Consider the following 22,529-nt stretch of genomic DNA (forward strand, 5'->3'; position numbering starts at 1 on the left):
CCACAAAGCCTCTGGAGTCCTCTCTCCAGGCTAGCTGAGCCCAGACTGTCTGTAGAGCTCGGTTATTTCACCCCAAGCCTGTAACTTCCCCATCATGTGATTGATCACATGATCATGTCCTCATGCAGGTCCTGGCAGGTCTGCCAAGGGAGATAAAGTGGACCTTCTCCCACCCGCTCTGTGAAGGTCCACATAAAACCAGCCCTGTTTATGTAACTTAACCCTCACAACACGTAGTGTGCTGGAGAAAAATGCTCTGGTTTCACATCACTGACGCCGTTAAGCGCAGTGACACATATCTCCCCTCTATCACCTTACCAGTGACTGTCACAATGTGTAGACGGCTGTGAAGGTCTTGTGCTCAGTGTTGTTTTATCCACCAGTATTATATGTTTTATACTTGTGTAATGAGAACGGAGGAGATGGCAGGATTAGAGCTGATCATAGATGGGACTTCTCCATCTGTCTGTGACCTTTACAATATTTGTTTCAGGGTGAAGATCTGACCCATATTAATACTACAGAGACATATGTGAGGGGTGATGAACGGTGTAAAGAGGAGATTCCTACATATGACTACCCAGGTGAGTAGTGACCACTAACTGCAGAGAAGTCACAGATTCTTCTCAGTCTCCGGCTGTGGCTTCTTTATCGGTGGTGTAGTCCAACGTATCACAATCGTGTGATCACCATTTTGCCTCTAGACCACAACTTTCTCCTTCACCCAAAACTGTCCAAGTGGCTTTGGGCATTGAAAGCCCTTTTCTATAGAACTTACAACCTGGAGGATCCAACTACCTCCTGAGATTAGAAGACTCTGATCGTTACCTGCCCAGATCTGTAAACTACAAAGCCAAATGACAGCGTACGTAGAATGTGCTGACAAGTTAGAAAAATATTATGATGAGCCTTTTAGAGAAAACGGAGGGTAATGATGCTGTTGGCTTCCAAAATCCCTGATGTGGGAAGAAGGAAAAAATCAGGGCTTAGAAAAGTGCTGCCAAGTGCTGAGCCATAAAGTTGGGCATCAAAACAAATGAACGTTAAAAAACAACAACAAACTTTTCATTTTAATATTCTACCCATTTCCGATGTGAACCAGCTCCTTCCTCAGGCTTATACAAATGATACATTGTGGGTGTTTTATATCCTCCAGAACGGCGTCACTGATCCAGTTGCTTAATTCATTAATTAAACCGCGCCATGGTGCAGTTTATTGTATAGAAACCTTTCTTCATATACAAAACTATACAAATAGATGTAAAATGCATATTGGATGCACAATAAAATCCATATAAAGAGCAATGTACGTACATGGAAAATCCTCCGGTATAAGTGTGGATAGTTTAACCCCTTACCGACATCGGACGTACTATCCCATCCGATGGCGGCTCCCCTGCTTTGATGCAGGACTCCGCGGTGAGCCGCCATCAAAGCCGGGACATGTCAGCTGTTTTGAACAGCTGACATGTGCCCGCAATAGCGGCGGGTGAAATCGCGATTCACCCGCCGCTATTAACTAGTTAAATGCCGCTGTCAAATGCAGACAGCGGAATTTAACTACCACATCCGGCCGGGCGGTTGGAAATGACGTCATCGCCGACCGATTTGTGAATAGGGAATCCTATTGGATTTTTAACCCCTTCATGACCGTGGGATTTTTCGTTTTTTTCGTGTTCGTTTTTCGCTCCCCTCCTTCCCAGAGCCATAACTTTTTTTATTTTTCTGTCAATATGGCCATGTGAGGGCTTATTTTTTGCGGGACGAGTTGTAGTTTTGAACGATATCATTGGTTTTACCATGTCGTGTACTAGAAAATGGGAAAAAAATTCCAAGTGCTGTGAAATTGCAAAAAAAGTGCAATCCCACACTTGTTTTTTGCTTGGCTTTTTTGTTAGGTTCACTAAATGCTAAAACTGACCTGCCATTATGATTCTCCAGGTGATTACGAGTTCACAGACACCTAACATGACTAGGTTATTTTTTACCTAAGTGGTGAAAAAAAAAATCCAAACTTTGCTAAAAAAAAAAAAATTGCGCCATTTTCCGATACTCGTTGCGTCTCCAATTTTCATGATCTGGGGTCGGTTGAGGGCTTATTTTTTGCGTGCTGAGCTGGCGTTTTTAATGATTCCAATTCGGTGCAGATACCTTCTTTTGATCGCCCGTTATTGCATTTTAATGCAATGTCGCGGCGACCAAAAAAACCTAATTTTGACATTTCGATTTTTTTCTCGTTACGCCGTTTAGCGATCAGATTAATCCTTTTTTTTTTTTATTTATAGATCGGGCAATTCTGAACGTGGCGATACCAAATATGTGTAGATTTGATTTTTTTTTTAATGATTTATTTTGATTGGGGCGAAAGGGGGATGATTTAAACTTTTTATATTTTTTTTATTTTTTTCACATTTTTTCAACTTTTTTTTTTACTTTTGCCATGCTTCATTAACCTCCATGGGAGGCTAGAAGTAGGCACAGCACGATCGGCTCTGCTACATAGCAGCGATCTGCTGTTTGCTGCTATGTAGCAGAAAATCAGGTGTGCTGTGAGTGCCGACCACAGGATCAGTAACCATAGAGGTCTCAAGGACCTCTATGGTTACCATTCTGAAGCATTGCCGACCCCCGATCATGTGACGGGGGTCGGCGATGACGTCATTTCCGGCCGCCCGGCCGGATGCGGTAGTTAAATGCCGCTGTCTGCGTTTGACAGCTGCATTTAACTAGTTAAGGCTGGTTTCACACTTGCGTTTTGATCTGCAGCGTTTTAGCGCTAAAAAACGCATGCGTTTTTTTTCCTATGCTTAACATTAAAAAACGCATGCGTTTTTTAGAGTGCGTTTTGACGCGTTTTCGGCAACGCATGCGTTTTTTGACGCGTGCGTTCATTTGCAGAAATGCAACGAAGTAATTTCTAGCAGCTTTTTTGCGGCAAAAAAATGTATTGCTGTCTATGTAAACGCATGCGTTTTTAACCCCTTCACCACCAAGGGTGGTTTGCACGTTAATGACCGGGCCAATTTTTACAATTCTGACCACTGTCCCTTTATGAGGTTATAACTCTGGAACGCTTCAACGGATCTTGGCGATTCTGACATTGTTTTCTCGTGACATATTGTACTTCATGATAGTGGTAAAATTTCTTTGATATCACTTGCGTTTATTTGTGAAAAAACAGGAAAATTGGCGAAAATTTTGAAAATTTCGCAATTTTCCAACTTTGAATTTTTATTCTGTTAAACCAGAGAGTTATGTGACACAAAATAGTTAATAAATAACATTTCCCACATATCTACTTTACATCAGCGCAATTTTGGAAACAAAATTTTTTTTTTTTAGGAAGTTATAAGGGTTAAAATTTGAACAGCAATTTCTCATTTTTACAACAAAATTTACAAAACCATTTTTTTTAGGGACCACCTCACATTTGAAGTCATTTTGAGGGGTCTATATGGCAGAAAATACCAAAAAGTGACACCATTCTGAAAATTGCACCCCTCAAGGTGCTCAAAACCACATTCAAGAAGTTTATTAACCCTTCAGATGTTTCACAGCAGCAGAAGCAACATGGAAGGAAAAAATTAACATTTTACTTTTTAGTCACAAAAATGATCTTTCAGCAATAATTTTTTTAATTTCCCAAGGGTAAAAAGAGAAAATGGACCTTAAAAGTTGTTGCCCAATTTGTCCTGAGTGCGCTGATACCCAACATGTGAGGGAGAACCACTTTTTGGGCGCACAGCAGAGCTCAGAAGGAAAGGAGCGTCGTTTGACATTTTCAAGCTAAAATTGGCTGCAATTGAAATCGGACGCCATGTCGTATTTGGCCAGCCCCTGATGTGCCTAAACAGTGGAAACCCCCCCATAAGTGACCCCATTTTGGAAACTAGACCCCCTAAGGAACTTATCTAGATGTGTCGTGAGCACTTTTATCCCCCAAGTGCTTCACGAAAGTTTATAACGCCCGGGTGTGAAAATAAAAAATCCTATTTTTTCTACAAACATGATCGTTTAGTCCCCAATTGTTTATTTTCTCAAGGGTAGCAGGAGAAATTGGACCCCAAAAGTTGTTGTCCAATTTGTCCTGAGTACGCTGATACCCCATATGTGGGGGGTAACCACTGTTTGGGCGCATGGCAGGGCTCAGAAGGAAAGGAGCGCCCTTTGACATTTTCAAGCTAAAATTGGCTGGAATTGAGATCGGATGCCATGTCGTGTTTGGCGAGCCCCTGATGTGCCTAAACAGTGGAAACCCCCCATAAGTGACCCCATTTTGGAAACTAGACCCCCTAAGGAACTTATCTAGATGTGTCGTGAGCACTTTTATCCCCCAAGTGCTTCGCGAAAGTTTATAACGCCCGGGCGTGAAAATAAAAAATCCTATTTTTTCCCCACAAAAATGATCTTTCAGTCCCCAATTTTTTATTTTCCCAAGGGTAACAAGAGAAATTGGACCCCAAAAGTTGCTGTCCAGTTTGTTCTGAGTACGCTGGTACTCCATATGTGGGGAAAAAACTGTTTGGGCACTTCGGGACTCAGAAGGGAAGCAGTGACGATTTGGAATGCAGACTTTGATGGACTGGTTCTGAGGGCGTCATGTTCCGTTTGCAGAGCCCCTGATGTGCCTAAACAGTAAAAAAAAACCACAAGTGACATCATTTTGGAACCTAGACCCCCATGGAACTTACTTAGATGTGCCCCCTCTTTGGAACTAATCTACTGGTTCCTAATTAGTAGTGCATGGAGGTGTGGTACAATTTGAAGCAGTCCTTCATACACAGGCCAGGTTTGTCGGGGCAGGTGTCGCATTGATAGATGGTGTCCTTGCGTACTCCTCGTTTGTAGCACAATCGGCACCTTTTTTGCGGCTTACCTTTTCTGCCAGTTGGCGGGACGACCCCCGGAAAATGCTGACCTGGTACAATACGAGCACCCTCAGTTCCGGAAGTACTGGGGCCCGCTCCTTCCCTCGTGCCAAACATCAGGGCCTTAACCACTACCTCCTGGAACTGAAGGTACGTCGTATCGGTGTGGCGTGCACATCGTGACAGCAGGAAAGCGTTAAGCATTGCCATTTGTACGATGTACACCGACAGCTTTTTGTACCACACCTTGGCCTTCCTCAAAGCACTGTACGGTTGGAGGAGTTGATCGGAGAGATCAACGCCCCCCATGTTTTTGTTGTACCCCAGTACACAGTCCGGTTTGCAGACCTGTGTAGAGGTACCCCGTACAGTGCTGAGGGCGCTGCCATCACCGTGTATGGTGGTCAACAGAAGGACATCCCTCTTGTACTTGACCACCAGCAGGTGGTCGCTACATTGGGCTTTGCTCTCACCTTTTCTGAGCATCTGCCCAAGTAGCGTCTTCGGGAGGCCTCTCTGATTTTTGCGGACAGTACCGCAGGCTGCGGTACCTCGCGCAGAGAGGGATTTGTAGAGTGGGATGCTGGAATAAAAGTTATCGGTGTAGAGGTGATAACCTTTATCCAGCAGTGGGTGCACCAAATCCCACACTATTTTCCCACTCACTCCCAAGACAGGGGGACACTCAGGCGGTTCAATCCTGCTGTCCTTCCCTTCGTAAACTCTAAAGCTGTGGGTGTACCCTGAGGTACTCTCACACAGCTTGTAGAGTTTGATTCCGTACCTGGCCCTTTTGCTGGGCAGGTATTGACGGAATCTGAGCCGCCCCTTAAAATGAACCAAGGACTCATCCACACAGATGTCCCTTTTGGGCACGTACACTTCAGCAAACTTTTTGCTGAAGTGTTCGATGACCGGCCGAACTTTGAACAGACGGTCAAAATTGGGGTCATCTCGTGCGGGACATTGTGCATTATCGGAATAATGCAGGAATTTGTGGATGGCCTCAAAACGCATCCGAGCCATGACCATTCGGAACACTGGAGTGTTATATAAAATATCCACACTCCAATATTGCCGAAGGTCTGGCTTCTTCACGATCCCCATGTGGAGGACCAGGCCCCAAAACTGCATCATTTCTACTGCGTCTACAGGAGACCAGTTAGAAAATGATGAACTGGGGTTTTGCTCCAAAAATTGCCGAGCGTACAAATTAGTTTGCTCCACCATGAGGTTAATAAAATCCTCAGAGAAAAAGACTTTGAAAAAGTCTATTTCTGTGAGGCCGGTGGTGTCAAACCTGATTCCTGATTCTGCCACAAAATCAGGAATCAGTGGCTCGTAATTTTCGGGGGGCGAGGTCCATATGGGGTCCGAAGAAGGGCGCGCTGGATCATCTTCAGGAGTGGGTGCTGCGTCATCTTCTCTCCTGGGGCGTCTGCGAGGCGGTTCCGCAGGACCCGAGGAGGAAGATGAGGAGGAGGAGGAGGAAGAGGATGAAGAATCTGAAGAGTAAAGGAATGTGGGATCCTCTCCCTCGCTATCCGTGTCGGAGGCAAGAAAAGAATATGCCTCCTCTGCTGAATAGCGCTGCTGGGACGAACGGGACATTTTTTGTGTGAGTATGGTGCTTGGGTGCAATTTATTGGAACTATGTGTACGTGTGGGGGGGGGGGATAGTGTTTGGTGCAAACTTCTGAAAAGTAAAAGAAAAAAAGCAAATAGGGAAAAAAAATACCTGTGAAAGGAAAAGTCTAAAACAGCAGTCCCTAGCTCTGATAAGTGAACTGCGTCACTTATCAAAGTTCGGCACCTGCTGGGTGTGTGAATGGGGATGTGGGAAAAAAAAAAAAAAGAAACGAAAGGCACGGGTTCAGACGCAGTGGCGGGGTGCGCGGATGGGGATGTGGAAAAAAAAAAAAAAGAAACGAAAGGCACGGGTTCAGACGCAGCGGCGGGGTGCGTGGACGGGGATGTGGAAAAAAAAAAAAGAAACGAAAGGCACGGGTTCAGACGCAGCGGCGGGGTGCGCGGACGGGGATGTGGAAAAAAAAAAAGAAACGAAAGGCACGGGTTCAGACGCAGCGGCGGGGTGCGCGGACGGGGATGTGGAAAAAAAAAAAAGAAACGAAAGGCACAGGTTCAGACGCAGTGGCGGGGTGCGCGGACGGGGATGTGGAAAAAAAAAAACGAAAGGCACGGGTTCAGACGCAGCGGCGGGGTGCGTGGACGGGGATGTGGAGGAGAAAAGTGAGCACGAGTGTTGATCGGTGAACTGCGTCACCAATCAACGCTCGGCGACACTAAGGGGGGTGAAAAAGAAAAGCGAGCACGAGTGTTGATCGGTGAACTGCGTCACCAATCAACGCTCGGCGGTTGCTAAATTTGGGCACGGACGGACGCGGCGCAAAGTTGATGGGGGATGGGGGGGTAAGAAAGATCGGGCCGGGATCGGGGTATCAACACTTACGGTTGTAGTCTCTCTTCTTTCTTCTGTCTTCTTTCTTCTGTCTTCTTTCTTTCTGTTTTTTTAGCGAGAATTATGGTGTCACAGGCTACTGTGGCACCACAAGTCTCAGCACAGGAGGGGGATCTGACAGCGTGACCGCTCTGCAGGAACCCTCACCAAGTGTGAGGATTCCTGAAGAGCGGTCAGACAGGTCAGGGACAGGTGACACAGGTCACAGAGCGGTCACACCGCTGCTGTGACCTGTGATTGGTGGGATCGATGATCACATCGATCCCACCAATCAGGGGAGGCCCTGGTGACGCCGGTGTTGCTAGGCACCAGCCTATGATCGGAGCTCACAGCTCCGGTTATAGGCAGGTTACCGGCAGGTCACCAGCAAGTGACCAGCAGGTGACCGGCAGGTCACCATCAGGGCACAGCGCGGTCATACCGCTGCTGTGCCCTGTGATTGGCACGATCGACGATCACATCGATCGCGCCAATCACACCTGCAGGATCCGGAGCACAAGGAGGCAGGGCACAGGAGAGCAGAGGGGGCTGCGGAGCGCGTTACAGGCAGGGCAAAGCACGGTAACACCGCCGCTGTGCCCTGCGATTGGTTCGATCGATAAGATCGTCGATCGTGCCAATCCGGGGGGTTCTGGCCAGTGCCTGGCGTTGCCAGGCACAGGCCCCAGGATCGAGTACATCGGTACTCGATCCTAGCCTGGGACCTCACTGTTTCAGCCAATCTGATTGGCTGAAACAGTGAGAAAGGCTGTGATTCGCTGTTCAGAATTGAACAGCCAATCACAGCGATCGGGAGGCCGGGGGGGCGGCGCCATACCCCGAAATGCCGAGGCCATCTTCCGTACGGTAAGATGGCATCGGAATTTTAATGCGATCACCGCGACTTAAGTCACGGTGTCGCATTAAAGGGCATGACGTACTATCCCGTCGGCGGTCATACGGGCCCACCCCACCTCGACGGGATAGTACGTCAAATGTCGGGAAGGGGTTAAGCACATGCGTTTGCGTGCGTTAAAAACGCATGCGTTTTTATAGAAAAACACAAGAAAAAACAAGAAAACCCTAACAATAACCCTAAACACAAGAAAAAACAAGAAAACCCTAACCCTAAACACAAGAAAAAGCAAGAAAACCCTAACCCTAGGGTTACTAGGGATCCTAACCCTAAGGTTAGGATCCCTAGTAACATTAGGGATCCTAACCCTAACCCTAGGGATCCTAACCCTAACCCTTAGGGTTAGGGTTAGGATCCTAAACCTTAGGGTTAGGGTTAGGATCCTGTTGTGAATTCCGTTCTTGGGCTCCCTCCTGTGGTTGTGAATGGTACTTTTGTGAGTTCTGCCCTTGGGCTCCCTCTGGTGGTTTTGAGTGGAACTGCTGCTCCTTGAGTTTAGCTGTAGCAGCTGCTTTCACTGATCGTCTCTCCTGGCTTTGCTATTTAACCTGGCTCTGGTCTTCAGTTAATGCCAGCTGTCAATGTTTCTGGGTTGGATTCAGATCTCTCCTTGGATTTCTCTGATGGCCTGTCCATTTCAGCAAAAGATAAGTTCTCGCTAGTTCTTTTGTTGTCCATTTGCTGTGGACTTAATCGCTCAGCTCATGTTATGTCTTTTTTTGTCCAGCTTGTCAATATGATTTATTCAGTCTAGCTGGAAGCTCTGGGGAAGCAGATTTGCCCTCCACACCGTGAGTCGGTGTGGAGATTATTTTTGTAAACTCTGCGTGGATTTTTAATTTTTAATACTGACCGCACAGTATCCTTTCCTATTCTGTCTATCTAGATTAGTATTGGCCTCCTTTGCTAAAATCTGTTTTCATTTCTCTGTATGTCATTTCCCTCTCCACTCACAGTCAATATTTGTGGGGGGCTATCTTTCCTTTTGGGATTTTCTCTGAGGCAAGATAGCTTTCTGTTTCCATCTTTAGGGGTAGTTAGTTCTCAGGCTGTGACGAGGTGTCTAGGGAGTGACAGGAACATCCCATGGCTACTTCTAGTGTTGGTGTTAGGATTAGGAACTGCGGTCAGTATAGATACCACCTCCTCAGAGCTCGTCCCATGTTGCTCTTTAACCACCAGGTCATATCAGTGTTGCTCCTTAACCACCAGGTCATAACAGTACAGCTGGCCCGCAATGTGTTGAATGCATCTCAAAAGAAGGAAAAAAAAGTTCTGAGCCATTTTTTTTTTTTTCCTTTGCAGCCTGTTTTGTCTATTTTTTCCCCTTAATCTCTGGGTGGTTCAGGATTCTGGTGCAGACATGGAGGTTCAGGGTCTGTTCTCGCGTGTGGATCAACTCGCTGCAAGGGTACAGAGTATCCAAGATTATGTTGTTCAGACTCCGGTTTTAGAGCCTAGAATTCCTATTCCTGATTTGTTTTCTGTGGATAGATCCAAATTTTTGAACTTTAAAAATAACTGCAGATTGTTTTTTGCTTTGAGACCCCGTTCCTCTGGTGACCCCATTCAGCAGGTGAAGATTGTCATTTCTCTGCTGCGTGGAGACCCGCAGGACTGGGCATTCTCCCTTGAGCCAGGGAATCCTGCATTGCTCGATGTAGGTGCATTTTTTCAAGCGCTCGGATTGCTGTATGACGAACCTAATTCTGTGGATCAGGCAGAAAAAACCTTGCTGGCTCTGTGTCAGGGTCAGGAAGAGGCAGAAGTATACTGCCAGAAATTTAGAAAGTGGTCTGTGCTCACAAAATGGAATGAGTATGCCCTGGCAGCAATTTTCAGAAAGGGTCTTCCTGAAGCCCTTAAAGATGTTATGGTGGGGTTCCTCACGCTTGCTGGTTTGAACGAATCAATGTCTTTGGCCATTCAGATTGATCGGCGCCTGCGTGAGCGCAAGGTGGTGCACCATATGGCGGTGTCCTCTGGGCAGAGTCCTGAGCCTATGCAATGTGATAGGATTTTGACTAGAGCAGAACGGCAGGAATTCAGACGTCGGAATGGGCTGTGTTTTTACTGTGGTGATTCTACTCATTCTATTTCTGATTGCCCTAAGCGTACTAAGAGGGTCGCTAGGTCTGTTGCCATTAGTACTGTACAGCCTAAATTTCTCTTGTCTGTTACCCTGATTTGCTCATTGTCGTCCTTTTCTGTTATGGCATTTGTGGATTCAGGCGCTGCCCTGAACTTAATGGACTTAGAATTCGCCAAACGCTGTGGTTTTTCCTTGGAGCCTTTGCAGAGCCCTATTCCCTTAAGGGGGATTGATGCTACGCCATTGGCCAAGAATAAACCTCAGTACTGGACACAGTTGACCATGTACATGGCTCCAGCACATCAGGAAGATATTCGCTTTTTGGTGTTGCATAATTTGCATGATGTTGTTGTGCTGGGTTTTCCATGGTTACAGGTACATAATCCAGTGCTGGATTGGAAATCTATGTCTGTGACTAGTTGGGGTTGTCAAGGGATACATAGTGATGTTCCTTTAATGTCAATTTCCTCTTCCCCCTCTTCTGAAGTTCCTGAGTTTTTGTCGGATTTCCAGGATATATTTGATGAGCCCAAGTCCAGTTCCCTTCCTCCTCATAGGGACTGCGATTGTGCTATTAACTTGATTCCTGGCTGTAAGTTCCCTAAGGGCCGACTTTTCAATCTGTCTGTGCCAGAGCATGCCGCTATGCGGAGTTATGTTAAGGAGTCTTTGGAGAAAGGGCATATTCGCCCATCTTCGTCACCGTTGGGAGCGGGGTTCTTTTTTGTTGCCAAGAAGGACGGCTCCTTGAGGCCCTGTATAGATTATCACCTTCTCAATAAGATCACGGTCAAATTCCAGTACGCTTTACCTTTGCTTTCTGATTTGTTTGCTCGGATTAAGGGGGCTAGTTGGTTTACTAAGATTGAACTTCGAGGGGTGTATAATCTTGTTCGTATTAAACAGGGTGATGAATGGAAAACAGCATTTAATACGCCCGAAGGTCATTTTGAATACCTTGTGATGCCATTCGGGCTCTCTAATGCTCCATCTGTGTTTCAGTCCTTTATGCATGATATCTTCCGGAATTATCTTGATAAATTTATGATTGTATATTTGGATGATATTCTGTTTTTTTCCGATGATTGGGAGTCTCATGTGAAACAGGTCAGGATGGTATTTCAGATCCTTTGTGTTAATGCGTTGTTTGTGAAGGGGTCTAAGTGCCTTTTTGGAGTTCAGAAGGTTTCTTTTTTGGGTTTCATTTTTTCTCCCTCGGCTATTGAAATGGATCCTGTTAAGGTCCAGGCCATTCATGATTGGATTCAACCCACATCTGTGAAGAGCCTTCAGAAATTTTTGGGCTTTGCTAATTTTTATCGCCGTTTCATTGCTAACTTTTCCAGTGTGGTTAAGCCTCTGACTGATTTGACGAAGAAAGGCGCTGATGTGATGAATTGGTCCTCTGCGGCTGTTAAGGCCTTTCAGGAGCTTAAACGTCGTTTTACTTCTGCCCCTGTGTTGCGTCAGCCAGATGTTTCTCTCACTTTTCAGGTTGAGGTTGACGCTTCTGAGATTGGGGCAGGGGCCGTTTTGTCACAGAGAAGTTCTGATGGCTCCTTGATGAAACCGTGTGCTTTCTTCTCTAGAAAGTTTTCGCCTGCTGAGCGTAATTATGATGTCGGCAATCGGGAGTTGTTGGCTATGAAGTGGGCATTTGAGGAGTGGCGACATTGGCTTGAGGGAGCTAAGCATCGCGTTGTGGTCTTGACCGATCATAAGAATCTGATTTACCTTGAGTCTGCCAAGCGGTTGAATCCTAGACAAGCTCGATGGTCCCTGTTTTTCTCCCGTTTTGATTTTGTGGTCTCGTATCTTCCGGGATCTAAGAATGTGAAGGCTGATGCCCTTTCTAGGAGTTTTTAGCCTGATTCTCCGGGAGTCCTTGAGCCGGTTGGTATTCTCAAGGAGGGGGTGATTCTTTCTGCCATCTCCCCTGATTTACGGCGGGTGTTTCGGGAGTTTCAGGCTGATAAACCTGACCGCTGTCCAGTGGGGAAACTGTTTGTTCCTGATAGATGGACTAGTAAGGTAATTTCTGAGGTTCATTGTTCAGTGTTGGCTGGTCATCCTGGGATTTTTGGTACCAGAGATTTGGTTGCTAGGTCCTTTTGGTGGCCTTCCTTGTCGCGGGATGTGCGTACTTTTGTGCAGTCCTGTGGGACTTGTGCCCGGGCCAAGCCTTGCTGTTCCCGTGCTAGTGGGTTGCTTTTGCCTTTGCCGGTCCCTGAGAGGCCCTGGACGCATATTTCCATGGATTTTATTTCTGATCTTCCTGTTTCTCAGAAGATGTCTGTCATCTGGGTGGTTTGTGACCGGTTTTCTAAGATGGTCCATTTGGTACCTTTGCCTAAGTTGCCTTCCTCCTCTGATTTGGTTCCATTATTTTTTCAGCATGTGGTTCGTTTGCATGGCATTCCGGAGAATATTGTGTCTGACAGAGGTTCCCAGTTTGTTTCTAGGTTTTGGCGGTCCTTTTGTGCCAGAATGGGCATTGATTTGTCTTTTTCTTCAGCATTTCATCCTCAGACAAATGGCCAAACTGAGCGAACCAATCAGACCTTGGAAACCTATTTGAGATGCTTTGTGTCTGCTGATTAGGATGATTGGGTGACCTTGCCGTTGGCCGAGTTTGCCCTTAATAATCGGGCTAGTTCGGCTACCTTGGTTTCGCCTTTTTTTTTTGTATCTTTGGTTTTCATCCTCGTTTTTCTTCAGGGCAGGTTGAGCCTTCTGACTGTCCTGGTTTGGATTCTGTGGTGGACAGGTTGCAACAGATTTGGACTCATGTGGTGGACAATTTAACGTTGTCTCAGGAAAAGGCTCAACGTTTTGCTAACCGTCGTCGGTGTGTTGGTCCCCGGCTTCGTGTTGGGGATTTGGTCTGGTTGTCTTCTCGTCATGTTCCTATGAAGGTTTCTTCCCCTAAGTTCAAGCCTCGCTTTATTGGTCCTTATAAGATTTCTGAAATTATCAATCCGGTGTCTTTTCGTTTGGCCCTTCCAGCTTCTTTTTCCATCCATAATGTTTTCCATAGATCTTTGTTGCAGAGATATGTGGTGCCCATGGTTCCCTCTGTTGATCCTCCTGCTCCGGTGTTGGTTGAGGGGGAGTTGGAATATGTGGTGGAGAAGATTTTGGATTCTCGTTTTTCGAGGCGGAAGCTTCAGTATCTGGTCAAGTGGAAATGTTATGGCCAGGAGGATAATTCTTGGGTTGTTGCCTCCGATGTCCATGCTGCCGATTTGGTTCGTGCTTTTCACTTGGCTCGTCCTGATCGGCCTGGGGGCTCTGGTGAGGGTTCGGTGACCCCTCCTCAAGGGGGGGGTACTGTTGTGAATTCTGTTTTTGGGCTCCCTCCTGTGGTTGTCGATGGTACTTTTGTGAGTTCTGCCCTTGGGCTCCCTCTGGTGGTTTCGAGTGGAACTACTGCTCCTTGGGTTTAGCAGTAGCAGCTGCTTTCACTGTTCGTCTCTCCTGACTCTGCTATTTAACCTGGCTCTGGTCTTCAGTTCATGCCAGCTGTCAGTGTTTCTGGGTTGGATTCAGATCTCTCCTTGGATTTCTCTGATGGCCTGTCCATTTCAGCAAAAGATAAGTTCTTGCTAGTTCTTTGGTTGTCCATTTGCTGTGGACTTTATTGCTCAGCTCATGTTATGTTTCTTTTTGTCCAGCTTGTCATTATGATATATTCAGGCTAGCTGGAAGCTCTGGGGAAGCAGATTTGCCCTCCACACCGTGAGTCGGTGTGGAGATTATTTTTGTAAACTCTGCGTGGATTTTTAGTTTTTAATACTGACCGCACAGTATCCTTTCCTATTCTGTCTATCTAGATTAGTATTGGCCTCCTTTGCTAAAATCTGTTTTCATTTCTGTGTATGTCATTTCCCTCTCCACTCACAGTCAATATTTGTGGGGGGCTATCTTTCCTTTTGGGATTTTCTCTGAGGCAAGATAGCTTTCTGTTTCCATCTTTAGGGGTAGTTAGTTCTTAGGCTGTGACGAGGTGTCTAGGGAGTGACAGGAACATCCCACGGCTGTTTCTAGTGTTGGTGTTAGGATTAGGAACTGCGGTCAGTATAGATACCACCTCCTCAGAGCTCGTCCCATGTTGCTCTTTAACCACCAGGTCATATCAGTGTTGCTCCTTATCCACCAGGTCATAGCAGTTAGGATCCCAAGGGTTACTAGGGATCCTAACCCTAGCTATTTCTGTTTATAGTGGATTTTCTAGTTGATGTTGATGATTGGCAGCTGTCACACACTTCTCAGCATGCGTTTAAAAAACGCAAACACAGGAAAAAAACGCATGTAAACGCGGCAAAACGCCGCATTTTTTTTTTCATGCAAAAACGCATGCGTCTAAAAAACGCGGCGTTTTGCCGCGTTTACATGCGTTTTTTCACCACCTGCGTTTTTTAAAAAAAGCTGCAGATCAAAACGCGAGTGTGAAACTTGCATTTTGATCTGCAGCGTTTTAAAAAAAACCGCAGGTGGTGAAAAAATGCATGTAAACGCGGCAAAACGCCGCGTTTTTTAGACGCATGCGTTTTTGCACGAAAAAAAGTGGCGTTTTGCCGTGTTTACATGCGTTTTTTCCTGCGTTTGCGTTTTTTAAACGCATGCTGAGAAGTGTGTGACAGCTGCCAATCATCAAAATCAACTAGAAGACCCACTATAAACAGAAATAGCTAGGGTTAGGGTTAGGATCCCTAGTAACCCTTGGGATCCTAACCCTAACCCTAGGGATCCTAGCCCTAACCCTAAGGGTTAGGGTTAGGAACCCTAGGGTTAGGGTTATGGTTAGGATCCCTAGGGATCCTAACCCTAACTCTAACCCTAACCCTAGGTATCCTAACTCTAACCCTAACCCTAGGGATCCTATCCCTAACCCTAAGGGTTAGGATCCTAACCCTAAGGGTTAGGGTTAGGATCCCTAGGGTTAGGATCCCTAGGGTTACTAGGGATCCTAACCTTAGGGTTAGGTTTAGGGTTAGGATCCCTAGTAACCCTAGGGTTAGGGTTTTCTTGTTTTTTCTTGTGTTTAGGGTTAGGGTTTTCTTGTGTTTTTCTATAAAAACGCATGCGTTTTTAACGCAAGCAAACGCATGTGCTTAAAAACGCATGCGTTTACATAGACAGCAATAAATTTTTTTGCCGCAAATAAACGCATGCGTTTTTTTGCGGCAAAAACGCCGCTAGAAATTACTACATGCTGCATTTCTGCAAATGCCGAAAACGCTTCAAAACGCACGCTAAAAAACGCATGCGTGTTTTTAAGTATAGGAAAAAAAACGCATGCGTTTTTTAGCGCTAAAACGCTGCAGATCAAAACGCAAGTGTGAAACCAGCCTAATAGCGGCGGGTGAATTGCGATTTCACCCGCCGCTATTGCGGGCACATGTCAGCTGTTCAAAACAGCTGACATGTCCCGGCTTTGATGAGGGCTCACCGCGGAGCCCTGCATCAAAGCAGGGGAGCTGACATCGGACGTACTATACCGTCCGAGGTCAGAAAGGGGTTAAATGTGCAGTGAGGCCAAGTGTGATTTTCTGTACAATAACAACAGAGTTTCCCTTTATCCTGATTTTACAATTACTTATAAAACCGACTAACTTCAGACAGGATTGTGATAAACTACATAATAATTAGTGCACCTGCGCCATGATGTATCTCTAAGTTGTGCGTGGCTGATGGCTGTAATATACAGTGGGTACGGAAAGTAGCGTAGAGAAAGTATTAGCGCCCCCATTTCAGGAGAGATTACTGCACAATCTGAATTCCTTAGGATTGAAAACATAATGTAATTTATGACATGGAGTGAATCCATGAAACCAGGGCTAGAGCCATGCCAACACATCTCCCGCAGGCGTGAATAAATGTACAGTGGGTACAGAAAGTATTCAGACCCCTTTACATTTTTCACTCTGTTTCATTGTAGCCATTTGGTAAATTCAAAAAATTCATTTTTTTCCCAATAATGTACACTCTGCACCCCATCTTGACTGAAAAAAGCAGGAATGTAGTAATTTTTGCAAATTTATTAACCCCTTCATGACCCAGCCTATTTTGGCCTTAATGACCTTGCCGTTTTTTGCAATTCTGACCAGTGTCCCTTTATGAGGTAATAACTCAGGAACGCTTCAACGGATCCTAGAGATTCTGAGATTGTTTTTTCGTGACATATTGGGCTTCATGTTAGTGGTAAATTTAGGTCGATAATTTCTGAGTTTATTTGTGAAAAAAACAGAAATTTGTCAAAAATTGTGAAAATTTCGCAATTTTCACATTTTGAATTTTTATTCTGTTAAACCAGAGAGTTATGTGACACAAAATAGTTAATAAATAACATTTCCCACATGTCTACTTTACATCAGCACAATTTTGGAAACAAATTTTTTTTTTGCTAGGAAGTTATAAGGGTTAAAATTTGACCAGTGATTTCTCATTTTTACAACAAAATTTACAAAACCATTTTTTTTAGGGACCACCTCACATTTGAAGTCAGTTTGAGGGTTCTATATGGCTGAAAATACCCAAATGTGACACCATTCTAAAAACTGCACCCATCAAGGTGCTCAAAACCACATTCAAGAAGTTTATTAACCCTTCAGGTGTTTCACAGCAGCAGAAGCAACATGGAAGGAAAAAATGAACATTTAACTTTTTAGTCACAAAAATGATCATTTAGCGAAAAAATTTTTATTTTCCCAAGGGTAAAAGGAGAAACTGGACCATGAACGTTGTTGTTCAATTTGTCCTGAGTACGCTGATACCTCATATGTGGGGGTAAACCACTGTTTGGGCGCACGGCAGGGCTCGGAAGGGAAGGAGCGCCATTTGACTTTTTCAATGAAAAATTGGCTCCAATCTTTAGCGGACACCATGTCGCGTTTGGAGAGCCCCCGTGTGCCTAAACATTGGAGCTCCCCCAGAAGTGACCCCATTTTGGAAACTAGACCCCCCAAGGAACTTATCTAGAAGCATAGTGAGCACTTTAGTTTCAATAATTTTTATTTTCAATAACATATTAATTGAACAACAGTATCCCTTACAAGGGAGTTCAATAAGAAAAACCATACATATATTAACTCGAATTCAAAGATACAAATATGACAAGACATGAACATGGGGAGACATAAAAGAGGGAAAATGGGGAGGGAAATGAGATACTGTACTTTATTTCGTGATAAACTGTATTATATTTACCAGACAAGGATATACCATATTCCATTTTCTGAGTTCTGCCTCCCACCCCCCCGCACCCCACCCAACGCCGGCTCAACCCCAGTGTTATCAGAATCTCTCACAGGATAATAGAGTCTCAAATAGATAAAGTCAAGGTTTGTTCAAGATTTAAGTTCGTGTTAAGATCCATCCACGGCTTCCAAATTTGGTAGAAGGTCTCCCACAAATCTTCCCTAGTCGCATGTATACGTTCATATAATAGGATTGAATTCATTTTATCTCTAACTGCCTGGACAGAGAGAAACGGCGACCTCCAACTGGTAGCTATATGTAGCTTAGCGGCCATAAGTAGCTGGCCTGTGAGCTTGTGGAATTTATTAGTAAATCCTGGGTATTTGGCTCCCAAGAGGAATGTGGCCGGATCAGGTTGAATTGCCCCGCCATACATTTTTCCAATTATTAATCCTACCTCCTGCCAAATAGTCGAGGCTATCGGACATTCCCACCAGATATGCTTCATATCTCCCACTGCGCCACATCCTCTAAAGCATTTATCTGAAATGTTGGGGTATATAGCGTGAAGTTTACTTGGGACTTGATATGTTCTGTGTAAGACCTTAATGGATGTCTCTGCCAGGGAGGCTTGATGGCTACCCCTGGAAATTGTGTCACAGCATCGTCTCCAATTATCCAAAGTTAATTGGATGCCTAGATCTTCCTCCCATTGTTTCATGTAATGTAGTTTGTCAACTCCATGTGCCGCATTGAGGGATCCGTATAGCAGAGAAATAGTTCCCCTTCCCAGTGGGTCATCCATGCATCTCCGCTCAAAGCCAGTCATGCGAAAAGGGATTTTCCGTTGTAGAAACTGTTCCGCAAAATGGAAAACCTGATAGATACGAAAGGTTTCACTAGTGGGTGGATTATATTTATGGAGGAATTCTTGTCTAGATAAAATTATATTAAAGGGTGAGCAGAGGTGTTTTAGAGTAGTAATTCCGTTAACTGTCCACCAAGCAAAAGGACGTGGGTCAAGTCCTGGTGGGAACATGGGGTTGCAGAAGAGGGGGGTCATTGGGGCGGACTCAGATTGAAGTTCAAATTTAAATCTTTCCTTCCTCCAAAGGATCAGAGAATGTGCTGTGAAAGGTGCTGTAGTGTGTAGACCTTTTGGTAGTTTTTGTGTGGACCACATAAGGCCCGGTAAGGAAAAGGGAATTAAAAGGGACGATTCCAGGTCAACCCATCTCGGAGCACGGTTGGCAGCGCAGGCATTAGTCAATTGGGCTAACTGAGCCGATTTGTAATATAGTGTGAAGTTGGGCATGGAAAGCCCCCCTAGTCTTCTATGTATGAACATAGTTTTTTGACGGATTCTGGGTTTTTTCCCCTGCCAAATAAATTTTGAAATCATAGAGTGAACCTCATGTAAGGTCTCATGGGGCAATGGTATGGGGAGAGAGCGGAATAAGTACAAAAATCTAGGCAAAGAGACCATTTTAATTGCATGTAATCTGCCCAACCAGGTCAAATTCATGGCAGACCACCTAGTTAGGTCAGCTCGAAGATTTTTTATTAACGGGAGATAGTTCCACTTAAATAAGGTCGACTTGTGAGAGGTGAGGTTGACTCCGAGATATGTTATATAATGTTCATTTTTTGTAAATTTGAACTGGGAGGTAATATTTGTTTGCATATCCTTAGTGGTGTTAAGAAATAGAGCTTCGGATTTGTCTACATTAATTTTGAGTCCTGAGATCGACTCAAATCTACGGAGAACTGAAAATAAATTTGGGAGAGTGGTGAGTGGGCTGGATAAAGTCAGCAGTAAATCGTCTGCAAATAAGCTAGCCTTATACTGTGCGCCAAGCCCTACAGGTCCAAGTATGTTCGGGTTAAGCCTTATTGCCTCAGCTAGTGGTTCCATGGCCAAGGCAAACAGGGCCGGAGAAAGTGGGCAACCCTGCCTCGTCCCCCTTTGTATGTTAATAGGAGTAGGCTTAGTTGACGGGAGTTTCAGATAGGCTGTAGGGCTGTCGTACAATAGTTGGAGGCATGAGATAAGGGTGCGAGGGATGCCAAATCTGGATAAGACTTCAAATAGATAGGACCATGAGACCGAGTCAAAAGCTTTTTCTATGTCTAAAGCTAATAGTAGTAGGGGTTGTTTATGGTAGTTTGCTGAATGTATAATATTTAGATTTCTTCTAATATTATCGGGACCTTGTCTATTAGGTATGAACCCCACTTGGTCACGGTGAATAAGGGTAGGTAAAAACTTATTGAGTCTAGTGGTGATGATGGATGTAAAGAGTTTGAGGTCAACATTTAGTAACGATATGGGTCTATAATTCTTGGGAAGGAGATGGTCTTTCTTTGGTTTGGGGATTACCGTCACATGGGCGATATAGAATTCAGGGGGCATCTGGGTGCCATTTAGTAGAGAATTACAGTAATTTTTAATGTGTGGTGTGAGGATGTTTGTAAGTTTCTTGTAGTATAGTGCCGTGAGGCCATCAGGTCCGGGGGCTTTATTTTTTTTTAGGTTTTTAATTACTGTAGAAATTTCATCTTCAGATATTGGTGTATGCAGTTGGTCTATCAAGGAAATGGGGACTTTAGGTAATTTCAATTCATCTAGGAAGGAGGATAAGGATTGCGGTGAAGGTATCTGTGGGGAGGTATATAGTTTCTGATAGTAATCTCGGAATGTTTCATATACTATATCCGGGTGTGCGGAAATTCTGCCTTTGGGGTCTTTGATGGAGGTGACATTGTTTAAGGATTCTCTACATCTGAGTCTACGTGCCAGCATGCCTGAAGGTTTATTTGCATATTTATAAAAAGTTGACTTAGTCCATGTTAACGCTCTCTCTGTTTTGTTTGTAAGAATAGTGTCTAATTGTAACTTAGTGTCTCTGATTTGTTTAATCAGAAAGAGGGAAGTGGTGGTCTGGTTAGCAAGTTCAAGTTTCATGAGTTTAGTCTCTAAGCGTGTTTGTAATTCAGATCTTTGTTTCTTTTTATTGGACGCAATTTTGATTAGTGAGCCAGTAATAAATTTTTTATGTGCCATCCACACTAGTCCAGGGGAAGTGTCATCAGTGGAATTGGTCTGGAAATACAGTCCCAATTCCTCCTTAATTTTAGAGAGTGTAACAGGGTCAGTAAGTAAGGATTCGTTTAGTCTCCATTTGAATAATTTAGAAGTGGTGACATTGAATTTAAATGCTGATAGGACAACATCATGATCAGACCACGATGATGGAATATGGCGAGAGAATAGGACCGATGGGATCGTTCTTGCAGTAGTTAAGTGTAGGTCTATTCGAGAATAGGACCGGTGTGCAGGTGAGAAGTATGTGTAACCCTTTACAGGTCCATTTAGTTCCCTCCATACATCGACCAGGCAGTTGTCTTTCATTAGGTGTTGGATTTTCTTTTTGTCAGCTTTTGTTAAATCCGATCGCTTCTGGGCGCTGCTATCTAATTTAGGATTAATGATAAAGTTGAAGTCGCCACACCAGATAAGGTGGTCATACATAAGAGTGGCTAGTTTTGATATAATTAGCTGAAAGACCGATCTCTGGGAAGCTGCGGGTAAATAGCTATTCACAATGCAAATTGTCTGGTTTCGTGATGTTCCCAGAGTAATGAGGAATCTGCCCTCTGAGTCCGAATGTGCGCTGATGAGCTGAAATGGGAAGTTATTCCTAATGAAAGTGGCGACACCTCTCATTTTTTTATCCCAGTTTGACATATAGTGTTGTGAATACTTGGCATCAAAATGCTTAGGGTGGGAGGAGGTGGAGAAATGAGTCTCCTGGAGACAAATAATGTCTGGTGCGTGTTTTGAGTAATCAAGGAAGGCTTTCTTACGTTTAATGGGCGAGTTGAATCCTCGGACATTATGAGATAGAACATTACACATTTTTCAGTGAATATTTACCGCTGAAGAATGAGGAGGTTCGAGCGGGAACCAGAACCGTGTTTCCGATTAGTAGATGTAAAGTTGATTGGTAAGTGCAGTGATGATCTCTGTGGGGAAACAATAGGAAGGAAACAGACTGGGGGGGGACAAAGACAAACATAACAGTTAATAATAACAAACGGATATCATATCCGGAAAATATGGCGATCTGGTTTACCATATTAAGTGGAGTACCAGGTGTCGCCAAGTTTAGGCAGCATGTTATAAACCCGACATTTAGGCCCTTGGTAGAGTAGTAGGTATAAAAAGGGGAGAGAAAAGAAAAGAGAGAGAGAGAAAAAAAAAAAAAAAAAAAAGGTGGGGGGGGGGAGGAGATGGGTGGAAGGGGGGAGAGGTGAGGGGAGTGGGGTAAGAGGGGGTAGTGAGAAGAGAGGAGAAGGGGGAAAAGGGGGAAAAAAGGGGGGGGAGGGAAGAGAAAAGGAGGGAACTGCGTCATAGGAATTATTTGGGAGAAAGGGGAAAGTAGGGGGGAATGAGAGCGGGGTAAGGTAGAGGAGGGATGGGGTTAATTAGGGATGCAGTAAGCTGATGAACTTCTTGCGTTTAGTGTCAAAATAGAATATCTATATAAACATTCAGTATGCAAATACTAATTCTGGAGGGTAGGGAGGAGAGGCAACGAAGAGTCATCATCTCCCTCCCCCCAATTCCAGAAGCAATCAGGATGAACAATATCAGCTCGATCCGCCTCACGGAAATCAAGGTGGATGGTCTTGTAATTCGGACATATCAGACGACCCGTGTGTTTTGGCTCCTTGTTCTAGGAATGTTTTGCCATTCTCTTTGCGGTCTTGGTTTTCTCTGTGGCATGGCTGAGGTCTCTATTGGGATCGGGATCCCAGCTTTAAGCATGGCTTGCTTCCCTTCTTCTAGTGTACGGCAGGTGTACAGCTGAGAGTTGTATGTAAAGATGAGGGCGAAGGGGAAGCTCCATCTGTATTTAATCTGTGCCGACTGCAAGGCTGATGTTACCGGTTTGAGGGATCTCCTTCTGGCAAGGGTGGTTGATGCGATAT

At 44.8% G+C, this 22,529-nt stretch overlaps 2 protein-coding genes across 2 annotated transcripts in view; one reads left to right on the forward strand and one right to left on the reverse strand.

The window, feature by feature from the left end:
• Positions 1-22,529, reverse strand: part of LOC143768245 (uncharacterized) — a 524,156-nt gene that overhangs the window by 333,112 nt on the left and 168,515 nt on the right. The gene's annotated exons all lie outside the window — the stretch shown is intronic.
• Positions 1-22,529, forward strand: part of LOC143766683 (uncharacterized) — a 40,284-nt gene that overhangs the window by 2,394 nt on the left and 15,361 nt on the right. Inside the window, exon 6 of the mRNA XM_077254536.1 lies at positions 494-584. Coding sequence (XP_077110651.1) covers positions 494-584 — 91 coding nt within the window. The remainder of the gene's footprint in view (positions 1-493; positions 585-22,529) is intronic.

This window comes from Ranitomeya variabilis, chromosome 4, assembly GCF_051348905.1.
Source record: "Ranitomeya variabilis isolate aRanVar5 chromosome 4, aRanVar5.hap1, whole genome shotgun sequence".
In the NCBI taxonomy this organism is placed as follows: domain Eukaryota; kingdom Metazoa; phylum Chordata; class Amphibia; order Anura; family Dendrobatidae; genus Ranitomeya; species Ranitomeya variabilis.